The sequence below is a fragment of the Strix aluco genome, chromosome 21, assembly GCF_031877795.1.
Source record: "Strix aluco isolate bStrAlu1 chromosome 21, bStrAlu1.hap1, whole genome shotgun sequence".
Taxonomy (NCBI): Eukaryota; Metazoa; Chordata; class Aves; order Strigiformes; family Strigidae; genus Strix; species Strix aluco.
Genome location: NC_133951.1, coordinates 8,703,799 through 8,725,492, shown reverse-complemented (window position 1 = coordinate 8,725,492; position 21,694 = coordinate 8,703,799). Strand labels below are relative to the sequence as shown.

The window sequence follows — 21,694 nt, the reverse complement described above, 5'->3', positions numbered from 1 at the left end:
GGTAATGCTGTAACAGAACATGTTGCTCAAAATGGTGTGCTATTCGTACCTTGGGTCTCTACTAAAAAGTTGAGAAAATCTTCCTTTCCTCGTGCTTTATAGAGGGAAGAAAAATGTCTGGTGCTCCTGTGCTTGTGTAATGCCAAGGCTGCTCTAAGCCAGGCGTTCCTTTACGGGTGTTTTCCTTTCCCCCTTTCCCGGCTTGGGCAGGTGGGTCGGCACAGCAGGTGCTGGACTGCAGAACAAGCTTAAACCCGCGCTTATCCTGCCAGCCGCCTGATGGAGCAGCCCGGGAGCTGCGGGCGTGCGGGACCCGCCGTGCAGGGGCGGGCGCGGGCCGAGCCCTCCATTGCGGAGCCCGCGCTCGGCGGGGCGGGGCCCGGGACTCCATTTCCCAGCGCCCCCCGCGGCGCGCAGGCGCGGTGCTGCGCGGAGGCGCCGGCGGGCGCGGCGGGGCCCGCGGCGGGGAACCGGCCCTGCCCGCGCACCGCCGCTCTGGGCCGCGGGCAGCCACCAGCCCCGCCCGCCGCTCGGCTCCATATCCTTCTCCGGCGCCTGCTGTGGGGCCCGTGGTGAGGGGGGGTCTGCGTGGCCCCTGGGCTGAGCGGGGAAGCTGTGGGCCGTTGGGGTGAGGTGTAGAGGCTCGGTGTGGGAAGGAGCCTCAGGCTGGGGAGGGCTCGCTGGGGGCCCTGTCCCCCTGCCCTGGCTGCGGGGACACCAGGCAGGCATGGTCGGATATGACCCTGAGGCCAAGTGCGTCTCCACGGTGGAAGCGGCTGCAGCAGGATCGGCATCTGGCTTGGTCACTCGGGTGCTTGTCAGTCCCTTGGATGTCATCAAGATCCGCTTTCAGGTACCTTCCTCGTGGCCTGCTCGGGGATTGGGGGTGAAGGAGCCTGTGGCAGAGCAGAGCTGGACTTGTTCTGGATGAATAGGTCACTTGTGCAGCCAGAGAGCACTGAATCTGCTCGTCAGCCCTCACCTACCCTGTATACAAGTTATGCAAGGTAGTAGGGCTAGCTTGTGTCCACCACTTCTGTTTATGTAACTTAACTTGTGTGTTTGAATGGGATCTTGTGTTTTTTGTAGTTTGTTCTCTTCCGCTGTTTTTCTGAATGATCTCTGCTATCTGACTGAATTTCACCATCATCCTTACTGATAACCTTTGTGTTGCATGCATGTTTTTATTCTTTTAGAACCCTCCATAAATAACATCCCAGTCCGTTCTAGATGTGATTTCTGTGGGAAGGCAGAATGTTACCTCGTAGCATTGATTGGCTGGCAGGGTTGTGAATTTTTGAATGGGACACCCGAGCCTTGTTGACGTGTGATGTGGAATTGAAAATATTTTCTCTATTTTCCTCCAGCTTCAGATCGAGCAGTTCTCCTCCAGAAACCCAGCAGCTAAGTATCATGGCATCTTACAGGCTGTACAGCGCATCTTCCAGGAAGAGGGGCTGGTAGCCTTCTGGAAGGGCCATGTTCCTGCTCAGTTCCTTTCAGTTGGCTACGGAGCTGTTCAGGTGAGGGGACCAGACCTCACCTGGGCCCAACGTACATACATAGGACTCTGCTTTTCTTCAGACTGGCTGCACGGTCAGACGCAGAAAGGTCCAGGTTTAAACTGTACTGATGCAAACCAACTCCAGTCTCAAAGATGTGTAGTTGTATAATGCTGATGTATAATTCCTAAGTTAATATTCCTGAGCTTGCTGAACAGCCTGCCTGGAGCACAGCTAGAGCAAACTGAGTCCTGGCTGTATCTGGTGTCACAGACAAGCCCTGTTTGTTCCTGACGCTTGTTTAACTGTTCATGTTCCAAGCTGTGTAGTTTTTTCCTTTTGTTCCTGCTGTTGCCCTAACAGCTTGTTAGGAGAAAATCAGTGAAGCTGATGATGGTGTTTTACACAGCCTAGTTATGCATAATTTGTAAGTATTAACAACACTTTTAATGAGCCGTGGGTGAAAGAGTAGTGAATGACCTGTCTGTAATATAGCAAATATTCTTCAGGACACATGGAGCATTAAAACAAGTTTTTCCCAATTCTAAATGCAAGGTTTAGCAGAAGGGTCAGAGATCAGAATATCCTAAGCATTCCCCAGGCTGCTCAGTGATTTTTTACAAGGTGTTCTTTGAGCACATGCTCCAACAGGTTACAAGTTTGGGAGGACTTTTGAAGGACACAGAGAAAAGGTGGTTATAAGCGGTGGGTGGAGCTCTTTTGGTGAAATGGGAGAAGAGTGGGAGATCCATGTCAGTGATAAGGATTGACTCCTTGACCTGTGTATGTTTGTTTCTTTAAGTTCATGGCATTTGAAAGCTTGACAAAACTGGTGCACAACGTTACCTCATACAATGCCCGCGATTCCTTTGTGCACTTTGTCTGCGGTGGACTGGCCGCTTGCACGGCCACGGTCGCAGTTCAACCTGTTGACACGCTACGCACCCGCTTTGCTGCTCAGGGTGAGCCTAAGGTATGGCTGAGGATTTAATCTTTGGAATTATCATCCATAACAGTAGCAGTATTTTATGTGTATGACTACAGGAGGTTTGAAAAGTACGTAACAGTCCGTGGGTTAACATAAAGGAGCAGGTGCTGTTATTGGCCAATGTTTGCACTGTTGCCAAGTTATCCCCTGTGCTGTTGACACAGCTTTCTTAATTATGTTTTGCTGCTCCTGGTTGTGTTTGACTCCTGACAGGTGATCCAGAAAGGAGGAACTGTCCTTAACAGGATAACTCAATTTTCGTTTCGCCTGTTGGCCATGTACAGAATGCGCTCCCCAGTCTGTCGAACATTGCACGTTTGAAACTTTCCACTTGCACAGAGTCATGTTTAGATAATGATTGGGGTGATTCTTGAAACCAGTCACCTTCCACCTGTGTTTTGTATTCTTATTTATGCAAGAATCTGTCTCCATGCTAATTAGAACTGTTGTAACTAGACTCATATGGGTTTGTATCAGCTATTTCTAGTTTTTGACTTAGCCTGCAGTAGAATCACAATATGTATTATCAGAAGTCTGTTGCAAGAGCAAGCAGAGCTGTTAAGAGAAATAAGTATCTGTGATGCAAGTGGTCTCAGGCCACAGCTCTCAGCTCTGTGCCATGTTTCTTCCCCTCAGAAGCACAGCCTGGCTGTGGGATACAATGTCAGCCCAGGCCTCTCAGTGCAGAGCTAACGACCATTTGTTCAGTTAGCCTCTTGTGGCTCAGAGGTAGGTTTAGATTGTCAGCTTACTTCTAAGAGGCACAAGGGCTTAGCTGAGAATGCTGTGTGATTCAAAATATTCAAAATACTGTGTGATGCAAAATCACTTTGTTTATCACTTTGTGCTGAAAATCAGTCCATTGTATTTCGGGCAGTGGGAGATGCCTGTCCTCGTTACTGGGAAATAGGCTGAGCTTTGGTTTGCTGTTTTTAAGCCTGTCTCACTAGAGAGTCAGCCTCTCCTTTATTGTCTAGATCTATCGCAACCTTCGCCATGCAGTGGTGACGATGTACCAGGCAGAAGGGCCTCGGACTTTCTACAGAGGTTTGACCCCCACAATCGTTGCTATCTTTCCGTATGCTGGTCTCCAGTTCTCCTTCTACAACATCCTGCAACAGTTTTCTGAATGGGCGATTCCAGCTGAAGGAAAGAAAGGAGGTAGGCACTTGGGACAGTGATGTCTGTGACCTGGAGAGAAAGAAAGGATGAATGCTAGTTTGGGAGACTGACATAAGCTCAATTTTCTGTTCTATCACCCTTTTTGATGCAACATCTGAAAAGTATCTCAATTTCTCTTCTCTCATTCTGCACAGATATTGCAAAAATAAGTACAGGAAGTTTACAAACAGCTCCTGTTATGGAATAACCATAATGGAAATGTGGATGGATGGGAAAGTGAAGTGTCACAGGCCAGGGTGCTCTTTCTTGAGCTGTGTCACATTACTGATACTGGGAGAAGACAGTGCTGATGTAATCTTTCTGTTTCATTAGTGCTATGGGGACAGGACTCCTGGATTTCCATCGGAAATCTGCCTGCAGATTCTAGCACAGCTGTTACTGAAGAGAATTCATTTAGCCTAATTTAAAACTGCCAAGCTCTTGATTTGATATTTTTATGTTGATTTCTAGCTCTGATATAAGAGAACCTCATCATGATGCAACCTGTCCCCTTGACATGTCGTTCTAGATACTAGTGCCTCCCTGAGAGAGAGGGTGTGCAGCATCGGTGTGGTGTTGTTCCTTAATGGAATTTCTTCAATAGAGGAACTAGACTTTTCAATATCATGTCTGCATATTTATTTTTAGATGGCAGAGGCTGATGGTGGGTTTGTGCTGGGAACTCATGTTTATCAGGAAATAGTCTAATATCACAAAACTCATTTCCCTCAAGCCTCTGAAGTCATCAGGCAGTGTCAACTTGTGACTTATTCCAATCCAGAATAAGTCAGTTTGAGCAATCAGGAGTGCAAGATTTCCAGGGACTGGGCTTTTACTGGGGGGAAACTTCTCCATCCACTAGTGGCAGGTTCTCTAGTGACTTTTTTTTTTTTTTGTGCAACACCACTCGGCAGAGCAAAGACGTAAATCAGTGTAATGAACCAAAATGAGCTGTTATGCTCTGGCTCCAACAGACATTGCGAGCCTGATGTAGGAAATACAGATTGAGGTTCTGTGGCCCAAACTGTCCTGAAGAGGTAACATTTTGGCCTTCTTGTGAAAAGTGATTTTTAACTTCACCTCTCATGCTCTTTAATCAGAACTCCCTGCTAATCCTCTTTTTCCCCTCCCCACTATCCTCTCCCCTTTCTGCTTCTCAGGCAACGTTAAAAACCTCGTTTGTGGCAGCTGCGCTGGAATCATCAGCAAAACCCTCACTTACCCTTTTGACGTGTTCAAAAAACGACTGCAAGTGGGTGGCTTTGAGCATGCCCGAGCAGCCTTTGGACAGGTAGGTGAGAAACGTTGGTATTGTCTGATTTTCCTGAGTATGGATTTGCGTCACGACGATCCAGAGCCCGTCCATCGCACCAGAATGCGGTGATGATTCACCAGTGGTACCTGTTGTGTCATATTTGGGTTGGGAGCTCCCCAGGAGCTTCTGAGAGCTGAGCGTTGGTCTTACTTAATGATGGAAATAGCTGTATGAATATTCTGGGTTAATTTTATGACATTGTCCAACATATCTGTGCTCTGCCTTCTCATCCATCTTCATCAGGTTGGCTGTCTTGGAGCTGGGGATGAGTTAGGCAGGCAAAGGGGGTTTGATTTACTTTACTTTTCTAGTTGGAGCTTGGTATTTCTGATTCAGGACCAAATTACTAGCAGAGGATGACACTAGTTTTGTGCTGGGATTGCCTGGCTGTCAGGATCCTTTCCTGCAATTAATATTTTGATACAAGGAATGGGCACCAACAGTTCAGCATGTGTCTTATGTACCAGAACATCCTGAAATTCAAAGCAAATTAAATACTTCCAGTGTTCTTTAGCACCATCCTTGCCACCTTGAAATACACTGTAAGATAAATACAGATCTTTTAAGGAACTATCTCTTTTTTTCTGTGAAATGTGGAAATTTTCATTTTTCCTTCAAATTCCTTGGATATGAGAAGCAAATCAGTCTGTACCTCAAGAAACTCTGGGGATAGGAATTTGAAGTCTTAACCTATTGCAGTGGATGCTTTTCCTCTTCCAGTGAGGTACAGAATTTGTTCTTAGCATTGATGTGTCACAAGATGTTAACCCTTCACGGTGTGACACAATGACATACAGATAGCTAATTTAGAGACTTCTAAGTGCTGTAGCTGTGTTTTCTTTCTGTCAGAAAACTGAAAAGTTTTACTTCCTTATAGAGTGAAGGGGATGGAAAACAGTAACAGCACAGTCTGAAATAACAACTTCACAAACTTGTACCACAAATAGTGTGTGCTGTTGTAGCATAAAGATCTTAGGGCCATTCAATTAGAATGATCTGCATAAGCCGTTGCTGATGCAAAATATGTACTTCTCCTCTACCCCACTCTCTACAAACTGGCTCTCTGAAACTTTCAGTTATAGCCAGAAAGGCATCTCCAGGCTGCACATCCAGATTATGTTTCTGTGGTATAGTTTGGGGATTTTAGTTCTTTTCTAGGTGAGTTGTCCTGGAGTTTTCTTGTTTAACCTTTTTGCCATTTCTCTCCCAGGTACGGATCTATAGGGGTCTCCTGGACTGCATAAGGCAGATCATGCGAGAGGAGGGCCCAGGTGGATTCTTTAAGGGCCTTTCGCCCAGCTTGCTGAAGGCTGCTGTCTCGACTGGCCTTGTTTTCTTCTGGTATGAGCTGTTCTGCAGCCTGCTGTGTGCCCTGAAGAGCGCCGACAGCACTACAAGGACAGAAGGCTGAAAGGGGCATGTATGTGACTACCTGGTGTCTCCCAAAGGAGGGGAAACTGATGGCTTTGCTCTGTCATGAGCATGTTGGAAATGTCAGAGCTTCCAGAGCTCCACCAGCCTGGAGGAAATCACCTCCTGGGACCAAGAAGAAGGAGAAGGTGACTGCAGTTCTGCTGAAGATACTGAACTGCTTTGCTGGAAGCTGTTCAGCTGAGCACTTTTTTTCTCTGTCTCTAATATCAGCACACATTTAGTGGGGAGGGGGGGGAACCAAGCAGACAACTACCTAGCAGAGACTCTGCTCTGAAAAGGCACCCGATAAAGTGGGTGAATTCCTGTGCTTGCCCTGGATCACAGGGAGGGATCCTGGCCTAGCTAGTGCTGCTTAACCAACCCAACGTCACTTCCTATCACTGCATCCACACAGCTTTATTTCCTTGCTCTATGGCCTGCTGTCTGCACCATATTTTCTGTGTTGCACAGTTAGCTCTGTCCTGCTTCTGTGCAGTCAGTTAAAACCTCTTTAATGTGCACTGACCCTCAGTTTTCCTTTTCTTTGCCACCAGCTGCTGCTTCTTGATTACCACTCGCTGGCTGCGCGTTCTCAGCCACCTTAAACACAGAAAAAGTGGATCATGCTGACCCAAACTTTCTCTTTCTTTAACTCTCGAGAGCTTGATTGTATCCTAAGTGCCCATTTCTCTTCCCGCATGTCTTGCCATGCGTCTCTTAGGGTTTTGCATTGCCTCAGTCACGCTTTTTATAAGTAGACCTGCAGATGAAGAACCCCGCTCTAAGGGGATTCAACGCACAAGCCCAATGCTTACTTCAGGGTTCTTTGCTTCAATGCAGTGAGTAAACAAATGCTGTATAGGGTTTTAGAAATATTTAGTCTAAGTTGGAATAATGAAGGAAAAGTCCTGTGGAAATTAGCAAATGTTTTTTTAAAATACTACCTTTGAATGTTTCTAGCAAGTATTTGTGTGGCCTCAAAACATTTCTGAACCTCAGTCCTACAGTGGTGTTAACAGATGAAAATGTTTTGACAAGATTAGCGGAAGTGAGAGGGCTGAACATCAGGTCAGGATTGGTTGACTTAGGGTGGTGTTTGACAAGAAAAAGATGATTGAATTGGAGCTGAAGAAGTGTTTTTCAGGAGTTTCAAAGGTTTTGTGAATGGTTGAAAAAAAACCAAAACAAACAAACACGACTCTGATTTATGTAACAGAGAAAAAGAGGAAAATTACTTTCTTCCTCCTCTTTTATTCTCTGTTTTTTCAAGCTGAGCAGGGTGTGGCTGGACCAGTGTGTGGAAGGCAGACTTCTGAGGAAGAGCTGCTGTGATACAAAAGCATGTTAGTCATCTGGCAAGTGGTGGGTAGGGCAGAGCAGTTATTTAGAGGATGGTTTGATGGTTCTTCTCTTAATGCAGCGCTTTTTGTGGCTCTTTTGCAACATTCAGGGTGTTAATCCCAAATGGTCTGGCCAGATTCCAGCGTGAACAATTCCATTCTGTTGACGCAACTTCTCCTGATGATTTTGAGCATATCAGCATTGCTCACTTATCCTGAACTATTGTGAGAAGCTGTTTTTAAAGAGCAGCTGTTTCACTGGTGGCTGAGGTATCTAGAGAGATTCCTTGCAAGCCCAGGCCAAATAACTTTGTGTCTGCTGTGGTTTGAGATCTTGGAGTGCAAAAAGTGGCTGTTCACTGCAGGTGATGGAAAGCTATGTAAAATTAAATTCACTGAGCAGTGTCAGGCAGGAGGCTGATATGTGAGCCTCAAAGAGTGAGTGTTAGCTGCAAGTACTTTAAAAAGAGGAGAAAATGCAAAGAATGTGGAGTAAAGTTTCTCAAAGTGCCTCAATCCTATTGGCATTTTCCTGTGTTATTTAGGCTCTTCTGAGACTTCCCAAAAATCTTAACAATATTTTGCTTTTGTTTATTGTTCATCTGTTGTTCTTGGAAAGGCACCATAGCAGGAATTAACTCAGCCTCATGACATCCTTCTGAGGGAGAGAAATACCTCGTTTCGAAACAGACACAAACAGGTTGGGATTGTTACTGTCTTTTGGCTGCTGGTAGAGGGGAATGCTGTCGTGGTTAGCAGGGATAGGACTGGCCACAGCAAAAAATTTTCTGGGCTGAACTAGGCTTCCATAGGAAATCAGGACCCGTGCATCTTGTCTAAACATTACAAGACTCGTCTTTTCCTCTTTATGTCAGAGCTGCTGTTAAACTGCACAAAACGGGGAAACTGGTTAGGAACTCAGCAGTGGGAATTGCAACCTCTGGAATAGGGGGTGAGTTGCTTTGGCTGTCACAGGGGTAATGAATAAAGAACAGAAAACTATGTGCTCTGCTAAGATGATGTTCCTCGAGTGCTGTGAAGCTTGAGGTGAAGCAGGCGTACAGCTTTAGGGGCATGCAACTCAGCTGCTCCACGGAGAGGGCAGCAGTGGAGAGTACAGAGCTGTTTTTCCTCTCTGGGATAGTTTTTTTCCTCCACTCTCCGTTAAGTGAGCTTGCCTCCATCCAACAGATGGCAGAGTCGGAGCTTAAGTTGTGCCAGTCTGGCCCAGGCTGTGGAAGACGCTCCCTGGTCGGAGGGCTTTGGGGTACAGCCTGGTTTATGTATCCCTTCGGGCTGTTAGTCATGAATGTTACAGACCCATAAAGGCACCTGGTCTTCTAGTGAGTGAGGGAGAAAGAAGTGACAACCTCTGCTAAACAGTATTAGAAGTTGCATCTAACAGTCGCTTCGTCACGCGACTCTAGTCAGCAGCATCTGTCTCATAAATTTCCAACATGCGCTTGGCTCACTGGGAGTCACTGCTGGGGGACTGTAACAGGAGTATTGTTTTCTCTTTGGGAATGAGAGTGGTTTAGTGCAAAGCACTAGGAGGACAGGTCTTATTTGTGATGCTGTTCTGGCAAAACACACACTGAAGATAAATCTCCTAGGACTAGAGGAGCGGGAGATGGGAGAGATCGATCTGTAGTCACCACCTTCTCCCATGTGCTGGGACAGATTTGCTCTCAGAAACTCTGCACGCCAGTTCAGTTTCCAGTGACTCAACGTGGTGAGTGACTCGCTGTGAGACTGCGCCGGAGGTTGCCGGTTGGGATGGCTGGGATTTCACTCTGATGTAATCCTGTCAGCGGGGATTTGTGTTGCCTGAAATTCACCTCACAAGCTGCTCAGCAGTTGCATCTATTTTCTTCTAGTGCCTTTTACCATCAGAATATCCAAACGCCCTTTAGCAGGCAAAGCGTTCCAGTCGGGTTGCACGGGGTTTGTCAGGGGACCCACCATCGCTCTTAGCTGGCCTGGGACGGGCGAGCCCGGCGCACCAGTTTGGGGAGGAACACGCTGTTCTGCAGCGCCGGCTGGCTCGCCGAGTTTCTAGGACAATCCTATTCTCAGGATGCTCATCCAGAGCTGCACAGCATCGTTTTTGAAAAGAAATGAATGTTTTACAGTCGGGCTTGGAATAGATTGTATTTAATTTGGGTTTAAGCTTCTCTCGTGATGTAGAACTGTAATTCTCTGCGGCATTTTGCTGTGTTGCCCAGGTGGATCTTTTGCAGCAGCTGTTGTCTGAAAGCATCTGAGCACAATGCGTGCCTACCTTTGAGAAAAGGTACATTAAATATTTTGTTATGCCCGTGTCTGGCAGCAGTATTTTATTGCTTTCCTCCTAGCACGTACACTTGGCTGGACCCTGCGGAGCGGCCGTGGCCCTCCTGCTGCCCAGAGGGGAGGATGGTCGGGGCCCAGAGTGTGGGGTGCCAGGAGCCATTTGGTTTTCCCTTCCCATCGCTGGGTGCTCCTCACCAGGGCAGGACTGTCCCATCCCCTCTGCGGTGCGGGGTGACGCTTTGGGTATGGTGTGGCTGTTGAGAACCGCACCGAGGGGGTTTGTGTGCCCGTCCCACCACTGTGCCCGAGAGGGACTGTCGGAGCCACGGCAGCTGGTCCTGAGCCAGGCCCCCGGGGTGGACTAGTTCAGGCTTTGTGTCTAGCCAGGCCCCACAGCTCTGCAGAAAACGTTCCCAAACTGCTCGATCTGCGTTTCCCGAGGCTGTTCTCTGGTTTCAGCAGCCTGGCTGCTCCGCTGTCCTCTAAATGCTGCGAAGGCTTCACCCCCCGAGGGGTCTTCCTCTGTGAAATGGTTGGAAGTTTAAAGTAAAAACGTGCAGGATGTTCTACCATGCTCTGCTCCTGTTGCAGTGAGTTAGTTTAGTGCATCTCCCCTTTCCTGATTTTTTTTTTCCCTGTTGATTTTTTTTATGCCACTCCGCTGCTGCCTGCCCTGCCCTGGAGGGGAGGGCGGATTAAACGCGGTTTTCACCCGGAGAGTGGCAGCACGGTGCAGCTTTCGCCGGGAGACTCCGGCCGGTGCTCGGCAGGGGAGCCCCGAGGGGACCGGGACAGAGGGGTAAGTGCTGCCGCCCGTGCCCGGGGGTGCCGGGAGGCTGCCGGCCGTGCCTGGGGGGGGGGGGGGGGGGGTGCCTTCCCGCGGGAAGCAGCCGGCCGTGCCCGGGGATCAGGCGGGGACCCCGGGGATCGGCGCCGTGGCCCGGCGCTCGCAGGCGGTGGCGCTGCCGCGGTTCTCCCGCCCCGTCCCGGCCCGTCCCTCCCCCGGCTCGGGCGAGGAAATGACCTAAGAGGAAACCTGGGCCGTGCCGGGAGGGAGCGGGGCCGGGGCGGCGGGGCCCGGGACGCTCCGGCGATGCCCCGGCGGCCTGAGGAGCCAGCGGGGGCGGCCGGCAGGTCGGTGGGGCTGCGCCCGGCTCCCCCTGCCCTGCCCGGGGGGGGCCGCTTTCCCCCGGGATCCGCCGCTCCCTCCGTCTCCGGGGCCTCTTCGGCTTGTGCTGCCCCGCGAGGCGGGGCAGCACCGGGGATCCCTGGGGGTCCAGGTACCCCGGGCAGAGGCGGCTCGGCGGGGGTGGGATGGGGGTCCCGGGCGGCTGGTAGTGTCCCAGGGGTGGCAGAGGAGACCCGCTGCTCTTCTCCCTCTCCTTGCGACGGCCAGGGCCCGTCCAGCCCGTCCCACCGGGTACGACCCCGCAGACCGAGGGTGCTCACCCCAACCACGTCAGTCCCCGGCACAGCTCGTCTGGTGGGGACCACTCACAGAGGAGGAATCGGTCCCCACGGGTGATGCTGTGCCCGGTGTCACCCGCTGCCACCAGCCCTTCAGGCAAGGTGGTCCTGGCAGCAGGAGCTCTGGTGCAGATGAGGCCTGGCTGGTTTTACGCTCACCGCTGTGGTTTGCTCTGGGCAGGGTTATTTGGCACAGCAGTTCAAAGCAGCCGTGCCCGTCCCCGCGGAGCCGGGGGGAAGGATGCTCCGGGAGAGGTGCTGGGTGGTGGCGGCAGAGACGCTGCCAGACAGGCTCAGGAGCTTCCTGCTTTGCTGCATGTGGCACCGAGTCCTCGCCGGGTTCCTTCTGCGTGGCGATGCTGCTGGTGGGACACGGGGCTGCTGGCGAGCTCGGGCTGCTCCGCCGGCAGCGCAGAATGGTGTGAGTGCAGATGCAGAGGGAGAAAGACGGTGCGGAAGGAAGAGAGGTCGGATGGGAAGGCGTTTGCAAAGCAGATGCAGCACAGAGGGCACCCAGCTGCTTGTGAATCCATCTGGGAAAGAAATCTCTGTGCAGGTCCCAGGGCAGGTAACACTGCGCAGGTGAGATTCGGCTCGAGAGCAGGTTGTCACCCCCGTGGGCCAAGGTCTGCCCTGGGCCTCGCGTGGGGGGCAGAGACAGGCCTCTACCCACCAGTGAGCTCCGATCTCTGCTCCGAGTTACACGTTGCGCCATGGCTTCGTGGCCAGTGGCGCGTGCGAGGGGTCGGGCTGCCTGCGGTACGTGCCCCGTGCCTCTAAAGGGCGATGGGCTCTTCAGCTTTAATCGGGGCAGGGACCTGTTTGTAGAGAGGGGTGAGTAATGGCCCAGGAATTTCGACGAGCTGGCAAAATTCATTTGGCCGATTGCCTCCTCTATTTGTGCTGCGGCTCTGGCCAGCTGGCATTTTGCATCCAGCAGATCATCTCGTGTGCATGTCAAAGAGCCCTTCCTCTCTGTGCCGTGCGTACCCTCTTGCTGTCTTTGCTCTATCACGCAGCAGAAGAAAATTAATCTAGAGGCTACTTAGGAGCACCGTTGGTACTGCAGCAAGCTGTGCTCTGCTGCAGGGGGATGAGACGGGAGCTGTTGCTGTTGGGGGTTTGGCTGCAGAGCTTGTTCTGTCTCGCTGGGAGCTGCGGGAGCCTGGCTCTGGCGCAGGAGAGGTGCTCTGCTCACTCGGGCGAGTGTGTGTTGGATGCTGGGTTTGATTCTTCCCAGACTTTGGTGTGAAACTGGCTGAATTGGTGTTTCAAAGGCGCAAGGGAGCAGCTGCGTGGGGTGCTCCTGCGTGTGCTTCCCTGTGATACAGCCATAGGGAAGCCTTCTGAGGTGAGATAGGTATATTTTGGGGCTGCCTTGGTGTGCTGTCTGCTTTGAACCTGCAGATCAACAGACTGAAACACATTTTTCATGTCAGAGAAATGTAAAGGCTCTGAAGATGGAGTCCTATCATAGGTTGGTAGGAAACAAGGCTTAAAAAGATGTGGGTGGAAGTGAGACTTTGCTCAGATCTAGGGCTGAACTGGGTGCCCTAATAACAGAGGTGGGAGGGCTGTCAGGATAACAGCCTGTGCTCCAGCCCTAGATGGGATTTGCCCAATGGCTGGGTGAAGGTCTGCCTCTCTGTCCAACTAAGCTCCATGTGCTCTTTCCCCAGGGACTGTCACTAGCCCATCCGTTGCCTTGACTCTTGCCCTTGGAGGAAGCCAGTCATGGGGGAAACAGGCAAAGAAGAGTATAAAATACAGTCGTTCGACAGTGAGACTCAGAAGCTGCTGAAAACAGCCCTCAAAGGTCAGCAGGCTTTTTACTAGCTCCTCTGCCACATGCAGCGTGGCTGGCAGATGAGGCTGGATGCTTGGACCCCGTTAAGGGACACCGATTGCTAAGTGTAGTAAAGCTGTTTCATAAACACCGTTCATCCCCGACTGGGTCCCACCGGTGAATCTTCTCCGGGAAGGTCTTCATTCCCTGACTCTTCTTGCCCCTTCTCACCTTCTCCCCAATATTTAATGGTGCAGCTGTTCAAACAGCTCCTGGTTCTCATTGTTGGGGTTTTCTCTGATTTTGGGGTACCCTCCTCTCCTGCTCTAACCCAGCATCTCTCTCCGGACCTGGCCTCTCACCCCTCTCCAGTGTCTAGTTCCTGCCCTCTGCCCCTCCCCGCTGTGGGGCCATCTCATCCTCCCAATGTCTCCTGCTCACCAGTCACATCTCTAGTCACAACCCAGCGGGAGTTTCCACATCTGGCTCCTGCTAACCGAGCATTGAAGCAGTGCTGGGGTTTCAGATCAGCTTCCTGCCTCCCATATTACCTGCTTTCCTCCATCGCTTTCCCATCTCCAGCTGGGGAGGACCATGCACCACTAGAGATGGTATCTCCAAAGCAGCTGGTGTGCAAGAGGGGCTGTGACTCTTGATGTGGGAGGGAGCGGGAGGTTTTGCACCATGTAACGTGGTCGTATGAGGCCCTGTGCTGACCTTGGTTGCATTCCAGGTACCCCAAAGCAAGCAGGGCACAAAGGGTGCTGGGTCCTGACAGGGTTTCTCCTCTCTGCAGACCCCAGCAACGTGGACCTGGAGAAAGTGGCCAATATCATAGTGGACCAGTCCCTCAAAGACTGTGTGTTCAGCAAGGAGGCAGGGCGTATCTGCTACACCATCATCCAGGTGAGAGCTCCTCGTATCCAGACAGCGAAACGCTGAAGCTATGTGGGTTGTCCCGAGGCTGGGCCAGGCGAGGCTTCGCCCCAGCCCTGCTCTCTGACCCCCCAGTCAGCTTTCCTCTTCTGCTGCTCGCCGCGTGCAGTGGCAGCATCCAGATGAGCAGCTGGCGAGCGCAGACAGTTAGTTGCAGCTTTCCTGCCTCTCTGGGCAATCACAGGAGGTATCTGCCTGGTCCTGCGTCACCCAAGTAGCAGCATCCCCCCACCCCTCTCACACCCCCATTTCATCCCTCCGTCCTGCTTTTGTGGGCTCGTAGGCAGAGAGCAAACAAGTTGGCCAGAGCATCTTCCGGAGGAGCCTGCTGAACCGGCTGCAGCAGGAGTACAAGGACAGGGAGGAGCTGCGCACCCGCTCGCTCCAGGCATGGATCTGCTACGTCACCTTCATCTGCAACATCTTCGACTACCTGAGGGTAAGGAGCTGAGCAGGAGCACCCGGCTGCTGCTGCCGAGGGGTGCCAGAAAGGCCTGGGCACCCAAAGCTGACAGGGCAGGGCTGTTGGATGGGTGTTGTAGGGAGCCCCAGGGCTGTGGGGCAGCAGTGGGGGCCAGAGCCAGTTCTCAGAACGAGGATGCTGCCGGGGCTGGTGCTACAAACAGGCTTGGAGAGACAGAGCCATCTCTGGGAACAGTCACAAAGTCTGAGCTTCCTCATTTTGTACCTGGTGTTTGAAATCCCCTGATTTGCCTGCTCCCAAACGTCCCAGATTGGACTGGTTTAGTTGCTATGAGGTCCTGGTGGGGACCTGTGGGTGCTCACATAATTTCTAGCCCATGTACTGATGGTGTTTGTCTGCAAGCCTTCGCTGCAGTGTACTTGGATGCCTGCTTGGAGTAGATGTAAAAATGATGCAAGTAGAGCTGCAGGCAGGAAAAATGCTGTTGCAACAAGTGTATTTCCCATGAGTATCTGCTTACATTTAAAAATAGGTGGTTTTTACATCATTTGTTCAGCTTCTCTGGCTCCTGGAGACTCGAATGTCTGGTCTCCTACGTAAATCCCACCAATACAGCATTTGGCAGTACAGCTAAGTTCTGTTCCCTTCTCCTTTGAAGAGCAGTAAGGGAACGACTATTTAAAATAGCTGCAGGCTCCTCCTTTTCTGGCCCCAAGCTGATGATGGCTCCTGCCTCCTTACAGGTGAACAACATGCCCATGATGGCTCTGGTGAACCCCGTTTATGACTGTCTGTTCCGGCTGGCACAGCCTGACAGCCTGCGGAAGGAGGAAGAGGTGAGCGCAGGGAAGAGGACTGGTCAATGTTAGGTTAATGGTTGGACTAGATGATCTTCAAGGTCTTTTCCAACCTAGATTCTGTGATTATGTGAATGGGCCTGTTCTGCCAAGGACCAGCAGAAGGCAGAGCCTGGGGGGGTGCAGTGGGTGCTGGTGCCAAGGAGGGAGAGCTGCCTCCTCGGCATGTGCTGGAAGGAGACCCCCGGGGCAGGAGGGTTTGCAGCCCAGAAGGAAGCAGGAGGGACGTGCTGGTTGTGAGTCCCTTGTCCAGGCTGCACGTCCGCCCTTGGGGCAGCTTTTCTCCCTGTTGCCCAAATGTCCTCACTGGAGATCCAGCTGTCCCTCGAAGCAGGGGCTGTCCGGTGTTATGCAGGTTCACCTCCCATCACATGAGAAAAATGCAGATGACTCTCCCCCATTTTCACAGAAACCAGCTGCTTTTCCAGAGCTCTGGTTGCTGGACATCTGGAAAATCAGCTGTCACACTGGCCTGCGGCGGGAGGCGATGGCAGAGAGCTGCAGTGACCATAGGTGTGCGGAGCCGCTCTGTGTCCCCGCAGGTCCCGGGACGTGCTGGGCAATGCTTTGGGTAGCTGCTGCTCGCCTGCCCGGGCCTGCGGCTGTGCCCGACTCCAGCAGGCTGGAAGAGGCTCCTCTGCAGCTGGAGCTTCGCACACGTCTGCGTGTGCAGCAACCTGCGTGGGGCACGGCTGAGCCGCCCCTCAGGCGAGGGGTTCCTGTAAAATGTAGGGGCCCTTGGGTGGGCCCTTTGGGGTTTTTTCCATCTTAGCACAACCCTCCCACCCCAGCAGCCCATCGACTTTCCCCTCTTCTCCGAAGACTCAGTGCCAGTTTCCTGCAAATCACTAAACTTTTTAGAAGCGTTAGCGCATGTTCCAACCACTTCCCCCTGCTCTTGGAGGCACCTCCTTGCTCCAGCCTTGGCTTCAGCCTTGCCATCGTCTCTCAGACATCCTGCAGGAAATTAACTTTTTTCCACCTGTTGCGGGTGCATTTCTCTGGGAATTTTGTCTGAGACACAGGCGAGTTCAGGATGTGCTTTTCCAGTGCTTTTGCCAGAGAGACATTCAGCCTCCCCTGCCTCCTGTCACAGCGGCTTGGGGGAAGCAGAACTGTCGCCTGTTGGAAATCCAGAAGGGGGAGGGAACAGGATGAGTTGGTCCATAAGTGACTGACAGGGACCTCCACAGAAACGTGCCCCAGCTCCCCAGTCCTTTGTACTCAGCTGTCTTCTCTTCCTTCTGAAGGTGGACTGCTTGGTCCTACAGCTCCATCGCATCGGCGAGCAGCTGGAGAAGATGAACTCCCAGCGGATGGATGAGCTCTTCTCCCTCCTCCGAGACGGCTTCCTTCTGCAGGAGGGGCTCAGCTCCCTCTCCCAGCTCCTGCTGCTGGAGATCATCGAGTTTCGAGCTGCCGACTGGAAGATGACGGACGCTGCCCAGAAATACTATTACAGCGAAGTGATGGATTAACCTCTCTGCAGCAGAGGTGGAGAGATGTCCCCAGCACTTTCACCAGCAAGCTTCATACCAAGTTTGAATTTCTTTTCATGTTAATGTTTTTCTAGCACTTCCTGTAAATAGGATTTATACTGGCTAGAGTCTCTGGGCACGTAACTGTCAGGCTGCAACTGGTGCTAGCCTGACTTTGGAGGTTCGGAGAGGTGGGAAGGGCAGGGCATATTTAACGCAGCAAGTTCTCCCACTGATTTTGTCTAATATTGGGCTACTGCCAAAGGGCAAGGCAGGCTTCTAGCTCAAACCAGCATTTTATATGGGTGTTAAGGAAAACACAGTTTAGGCTGAGAACATTTTGGTTCACCTGAGAGCCAGCAGAGCTGCGGGAGGCGGAGGAGAAATTTTTCACAGCTCAGGTTGTACCTGGTACTCTGGGACAAGTTGCAGAAAACACTGTGGCCTCACAAACAGCTCAACCAAGTGCTCTTTTTCCCAGACTCCTTCTAGCACGCTGGCTGCACCTGCATGCACACAGCCTCCTCCATGGGTCACGAGCCACCAACACCTGCCACACGGCAGCCTGCAGCAGGACATGTCCCTGAGCACATGTAGCTAGAAACAAGTTTTATAAGTTTTATACAATAACTGTCATGTTTTTTCAGAGTTTAGTGAGTTTCAACTATGGTATGTTTCTTATAAGAACAAGAGAGGAAGAAAGAAAGCAAAATAGTCTATTGAAGGATTTTTTCTAATAAAAGGTTTCCACTAACAGGTGCCCTGCTTTCTCTCTATGCAGCTGCTGAGCTATGAACAATACTTAAAGGCTGCTCCTGACTGAAGCCTTAAGGCTGTGATACTAATTTTCTCCTCTGGTGTAGGGTGTCAGCGTGGCTTTAAACAACCAGGGTAGTTGGAAAGAGCAGTGTGAGATTCAAGCAACAGTGACAAAGGTTTGGAATTGAGAAACCTTCCCCATAAAACTGGTTTTATTTTTTCTGTTAACACTCCCATCAAATCTGTGCAGACAATGTTGCTGATGACCAGAACCAAAAATCAAAAAAGGCCTTTTATTGCCTTTCATACCAATCCCACTAAGGCTGGTTATAATGTGGAAAAAAAAATCCAGCTCTGCTCTTAGCTGTGCAGCCAAAAACATTGCTGATTACAGGAGCAGAAAGACTTACAAGTCCCCAGGAAACAGGTAAGTGGAAGATTATTTTGTACAGCATTGCTCAAAGAAAAACATCTAAGGCTTGTCTTCACAGGAAAGTGATTATGAAATAACTAGAGCATCCGTGCAGGGGTCGGTAACTCTTTCAGATTCCCCCATCCAAACAAGCACAAAGGCAGTGAACCTTGTGGGGACCAGATGAGCTTTCCCTGGCTCAGTTCAGAAGCTGTCTGGAAGGGATCTTCCACCTTTCCCTCTTCTCCCCAGCTTCTCCCAGGCCCTGGGGCTCTGCTCACCAGGCCGCGGGGCTGGTGGCACCGTGTCCCGTGCACAGTCCCTACCACCAGCGGAAGTGGGCATAAGCCCGGTTGGCCTCTGCCATCTTGTGCAGCGTGTGCTTCTTCTTGATGATGGGCCCTTCGTTGTTGAAGGCCTGGAGCAGCTCCAGGGAGAGCTTCTCCGGCATCAGCATCCGACGGCTCTTGTTCTCCCTGCACTGGGTGATTAACCACTTCATGGCCAGGAAGCGCTTCCGATTGTCCTTCAGAGGGACTGGGACCTGGGAAAGGTTTAAACCGTAACTGTTAGCACACTGCGAGGCTGCGGTCACTGCTCTTCTCCAGCAGTCACACAGCTCCAGCTGGACACCTGCAGATTTACACCATGCTGCAACTCCAGTGGCAGCATGCTGCGCTCTGCAATAAGACCAGCTCCCAACAGCTGATCTGTGCCAATTTGCCTCCCGTGTCCACAGAAACTGGCCATAGCTACCAGAACAGAAATTCTGATCAGCCTTGGGTACTGCTGGCAGACACTGGCCTTTGTAAGGACTTCTGGCCTGCCCGGGACCTGGATCCAGGCTGGTTTGTGCTAGCAGAGATGGGAGATGGTCACCACTCCCCTGCACGCCATGACAGAGAAATGCCTCCACAGGAATTTCTCCATCAGGTCTCGAGTGTTGCAGAGCTCGTACTCGGGGACAGATTCTGCTCATGTTTTAAACACCGCACTGTATCTAGTTTGACCTTTTCTGCCATGCTGACCTGCCCCAGGGCTTTGGGACCTCTACCCAGCAGCAGAGAGGATGGGACTGGTAGGCCTAGAACTGCCAATTCTTTTGCTGCCCGTCACTGATCTCTGTCTCCTTGGACAGCATTTGCTGCATGCTGCGTGCTCCTCTTATCTAGTCAGAGAAGCAGAGACCACTGCTGACAGGGGAACCACCACGCTCACAGGCTGGGGTCCTGATCTTGAACAGAGTTTCTAGGTGCTGTTTTAATCCGGTCTGCAAAGTGGCTCTTTCAAAAGAGGAAAGCTTGAGCTGAAGGGGCGGAAACCAGTTCATCTGCTTCCCTAGCTAATTCTCTCCCAACCAGATGTGCTCCCAGGCCCCCCCCCCTTTCACCTGGTAGGTTTTGCCTCCTTTAGTGATGCTGCTGAGCCCAATGATGGGCTGGCAGTTTTTCAGAGCCTGGTGGAAAATGACATAAGGGTTGCATTCAATTGTCTCCTTCTCATCTTCTGGAGCTTTATGGTACTTCTCCAGCTGCTTCCTCTTAATGGCCTCTAGAGTCTTGGGACAAAGACAAGGAAGGAGACATGCAGACAGATTATTCCACTCCATGAAGTTACGTCACTTTTACAAGCACTCCCTTTTCACTTGAGCAGATGGTTTTCTAGCTCTATAGACAACAGGCCAGTCGAGGATTCTCTAACTCAAGTTTTACTTCCTCCTCTTCCAGCTCTTCAGTCATTGCATTTGGGGTGAGGAGGCTGAGCAGCACAAACCTGGGCCAGAAGCCAGGGAAGGGCAGGGACAAAGTAGAGACAAGAATACAGGTCTGTGGGCACTCAAAGCCTGGACTCAGGAGCCCAGAGCCTGTGTGTTTTTCTGTCACAAGGAATCATCAGTTACTTAGGGAACATTTGGGCAACACATGAACCCATTTCAAGGGTGGAACACACCACATGGGATGATCAGCTAATACCAGTTACTGTAGGTCAGAGCTGACTGAGGTTGAGGCTTGTACAAAATGTACGTCTTATCAGATAAATAATGGTGAGAGTGTGTGCAGAGAGAAATGTGTTAGGACTGCAGAGATGACCTGAGTTCTGGTAATTCCTAATTCCAGTGGGCTTGACGTCCCAGCCTTCCATTTTATATTGTTTTAACATAATAGTGAGAAGAAACATGAGTTCTCACCTGAGACATGAGGCTTCTGGCCAGCACTTTATTTCCACCCTTCATCATCATGTTGGTGAATTTACTGTAAACACAAAGCCAAATGTGATCTGATTTAAATTCTGATTTTATCACCCACAGAAATAAGCCCCTTCCTTTATGTTGTTCCCGTGGTTAAGTCTGGGTGCTGCTAGATCTGCTGTAATTATCTCTAATCACTGTCAGTCAACGGACAGGCTTTGTGGGAAAAGATTAACCCAAATAAAGGGATTGTGCTGTAACAGAAGGCAACGTGCAGCGCAGCAAGTAAAGGCTGAGGAGGACAGCAGAGCTCCCAAGCATTTTGGCTTCATGGGACCTAGCTGTAACAAGAGGAGGAGATGATGCTTTCTCTGACCTGACCATAGGGTCGCTGAACACAGAGCTGGAGACACTGGGAGGAGCAGCTTTTATGGGATGAACAGCCTTAAGCTCCAGTTTTTTCTTTTCCTCTTCAGACAGCTCCTCCCAAGGTTTCCGATACAATTCTTTGTTCACTTCTGGCTCAATGAAACTGGGGTTGTAGCGACTCCATCTCACCTGCGTCAGCCTGCAACGAACAAGAGGAGAAGGAGGGCTGTAAACTGACCCACGCGGTCTGTCGTGACGGTGATGTGGACAAATGTGAACATGTCTCAGAAGGACACGTTAGACTTGAGAGGCATCTCCACCTTCCTCTCCATCACTGCTCCTCTACTGCAGCAGAGCCAGAGGCACAGATCAACGCCAAGGCCCACAGTTTTGCTGCAAAACTATCGGGCAATCCCCACACCAAAGAGACGGGCCAGACTGGCAGTCGCCTTCCTGCCAGACCCTGCCTGTACCCACGGATGAGCCTCCCCAGGGCCGAACGGCCCACAGGCCTGACACCGCACCGTGAGGTCCCATGTTGCGGGTGGCTTGAATAAACACTCTTTTGTTCTCGTGGGAGCGGGGCGAGGACCTTAAACTGGAATTTTATTCATTTTTCACTGCAGGAGGCGGCTTTTTGGTGTGTTTTGGAGAGAGCAGGACGGGTACCGAGGCCCCTGCGCCCCCCCGCCCCGCGGCGGCCCCACGCGCAGCGGCCGGGCTCCCCGGGCCCCGCACACAGCCCGCGGCGCCTGCAGGGAGGACGCCCACGCGAGACCACGGCGAAGTCACGCGCGAGCCCAGAGGACGGCTGAGCCGTGCGCGGCCCGGCCCGGGGAACGCCCCGCCACTTGCCCGCGGGTATTCGGGGACTCGCGCATCCCCCGCCCGCTCCCCCGGCCCCGCTTACCGGGGCAGCCAGGCCCGCAGCCGCCTGCCCAGCCCCGCCGCGCTGGGCGCCGCCATCTTCCCTCCGCGCGCGGGGCGGGGCCACGCCCGGGAGGGGG

The 21,694-nt window shown here is 51.7% G+C and overlaps 3 protein-coding genes across 6 annotated transcripts; 2 read left to right on the top strand and 1 right to left on the bottom strand.

Annotated features, from left to right (window-relative positions):
* Positions 1-507: 507 nt before the first annotated feature.
* On the top strand, positions 508-10,040 carry SLC25A19 (solute carrier family 25 member 19). Of its 2 annotated transcripts, XR_012625956.1 has the most exons (7): positions 508-853; positions 1,368-1,523; positions 2,305-2,475; positions 3,468-3,651; positions 4,812-4,942; positions 6,177-6,525; positions 9,945-10,040. XR_012625956.1 is itself a non-coding variant. In XM_074847125.1 (6 exons), exons 1-6 carry the CDS (start codon positions 728-730, stop codon positions 6,375-6,377), a joined length of 969 nt encoding a protein of 322 aa, XP_074703226.1. In that variant the 5' UTR covers positions 508-727; the 3' UTR covers positions 6,378-10,040. The 2 variants fall into 2 exon arrangements, 1 of the variants encoding a protein (XP_074703226.1); XM_074847125.1 differs by having other exon boundaries at positions 6,177-10,040.
* On the top strand, positions 6,437-17,713 carry MIF4GD (MIF4G domain containing). 3 transcript variants are annotated; one of them, XM_074847130.1, is made up of 6 exons: positions 6,437-6,525; positions 13,158-13,294; positions 14,061-14,170; positions 14,484-14,639; positions 15,368-15,460; positions 16,732-17,713. In XM_074847130.1, the coding sequence occupies exons 2-6, from the start codon at positions 13,213-13,215 to the stop codon at positions 16,957-16,959; spliced, it is 669 nt and encodes a 222-aa protein (XP_074703231.1). In that variant the 5' UTR covers positions 6,437-6,525; positions 13,158-13,212; the 3' UTR covers positions 16,960-17,713. The 3 variants fall into 3 exon arrangements, with proteins under 3 accessions (XP_074703231.1, XP_074703228.1, XP_074703229.1); XM_074847127.1 differs by lacking the exon at positions 6,437-6,525 and adding an exon at positions 10,161-10,810; XM_074847128.1 differs by lacking the exon at positions 6,437-6,525 and adding an exon at positions 11,029-11,145.
* A 182-nt stretch (positions 17,714-17,895) lies between these two features.
* On the bottom strand, positions 17,896-21,675 carry MRPS7 (mitochondrial ribosomal protein S7). The gene is made up of 5 exons (XM_074847126.1): positions 21,598-21,675; positions 20,695-20,886; positions 20,319-20,382; positions 19,521-19,688; positions 17,896-18,674 (listed from the first exon to the last, which is right to left on the bottom strand). The coding sequence occupies exons 1-5, from the start codon at positions 21,651-21,653 to the stop codon at positions 18,453-18,455; spliced, it is 702 nt and encodes a 233-aa protein (XP_074703227.1). The 5' UTR covers positions 21,654-21,675; the 3' UTR covers positions 17,896-18,452.
* Positions 21,676-21,694: the final 19 nt, after the last annotated feature.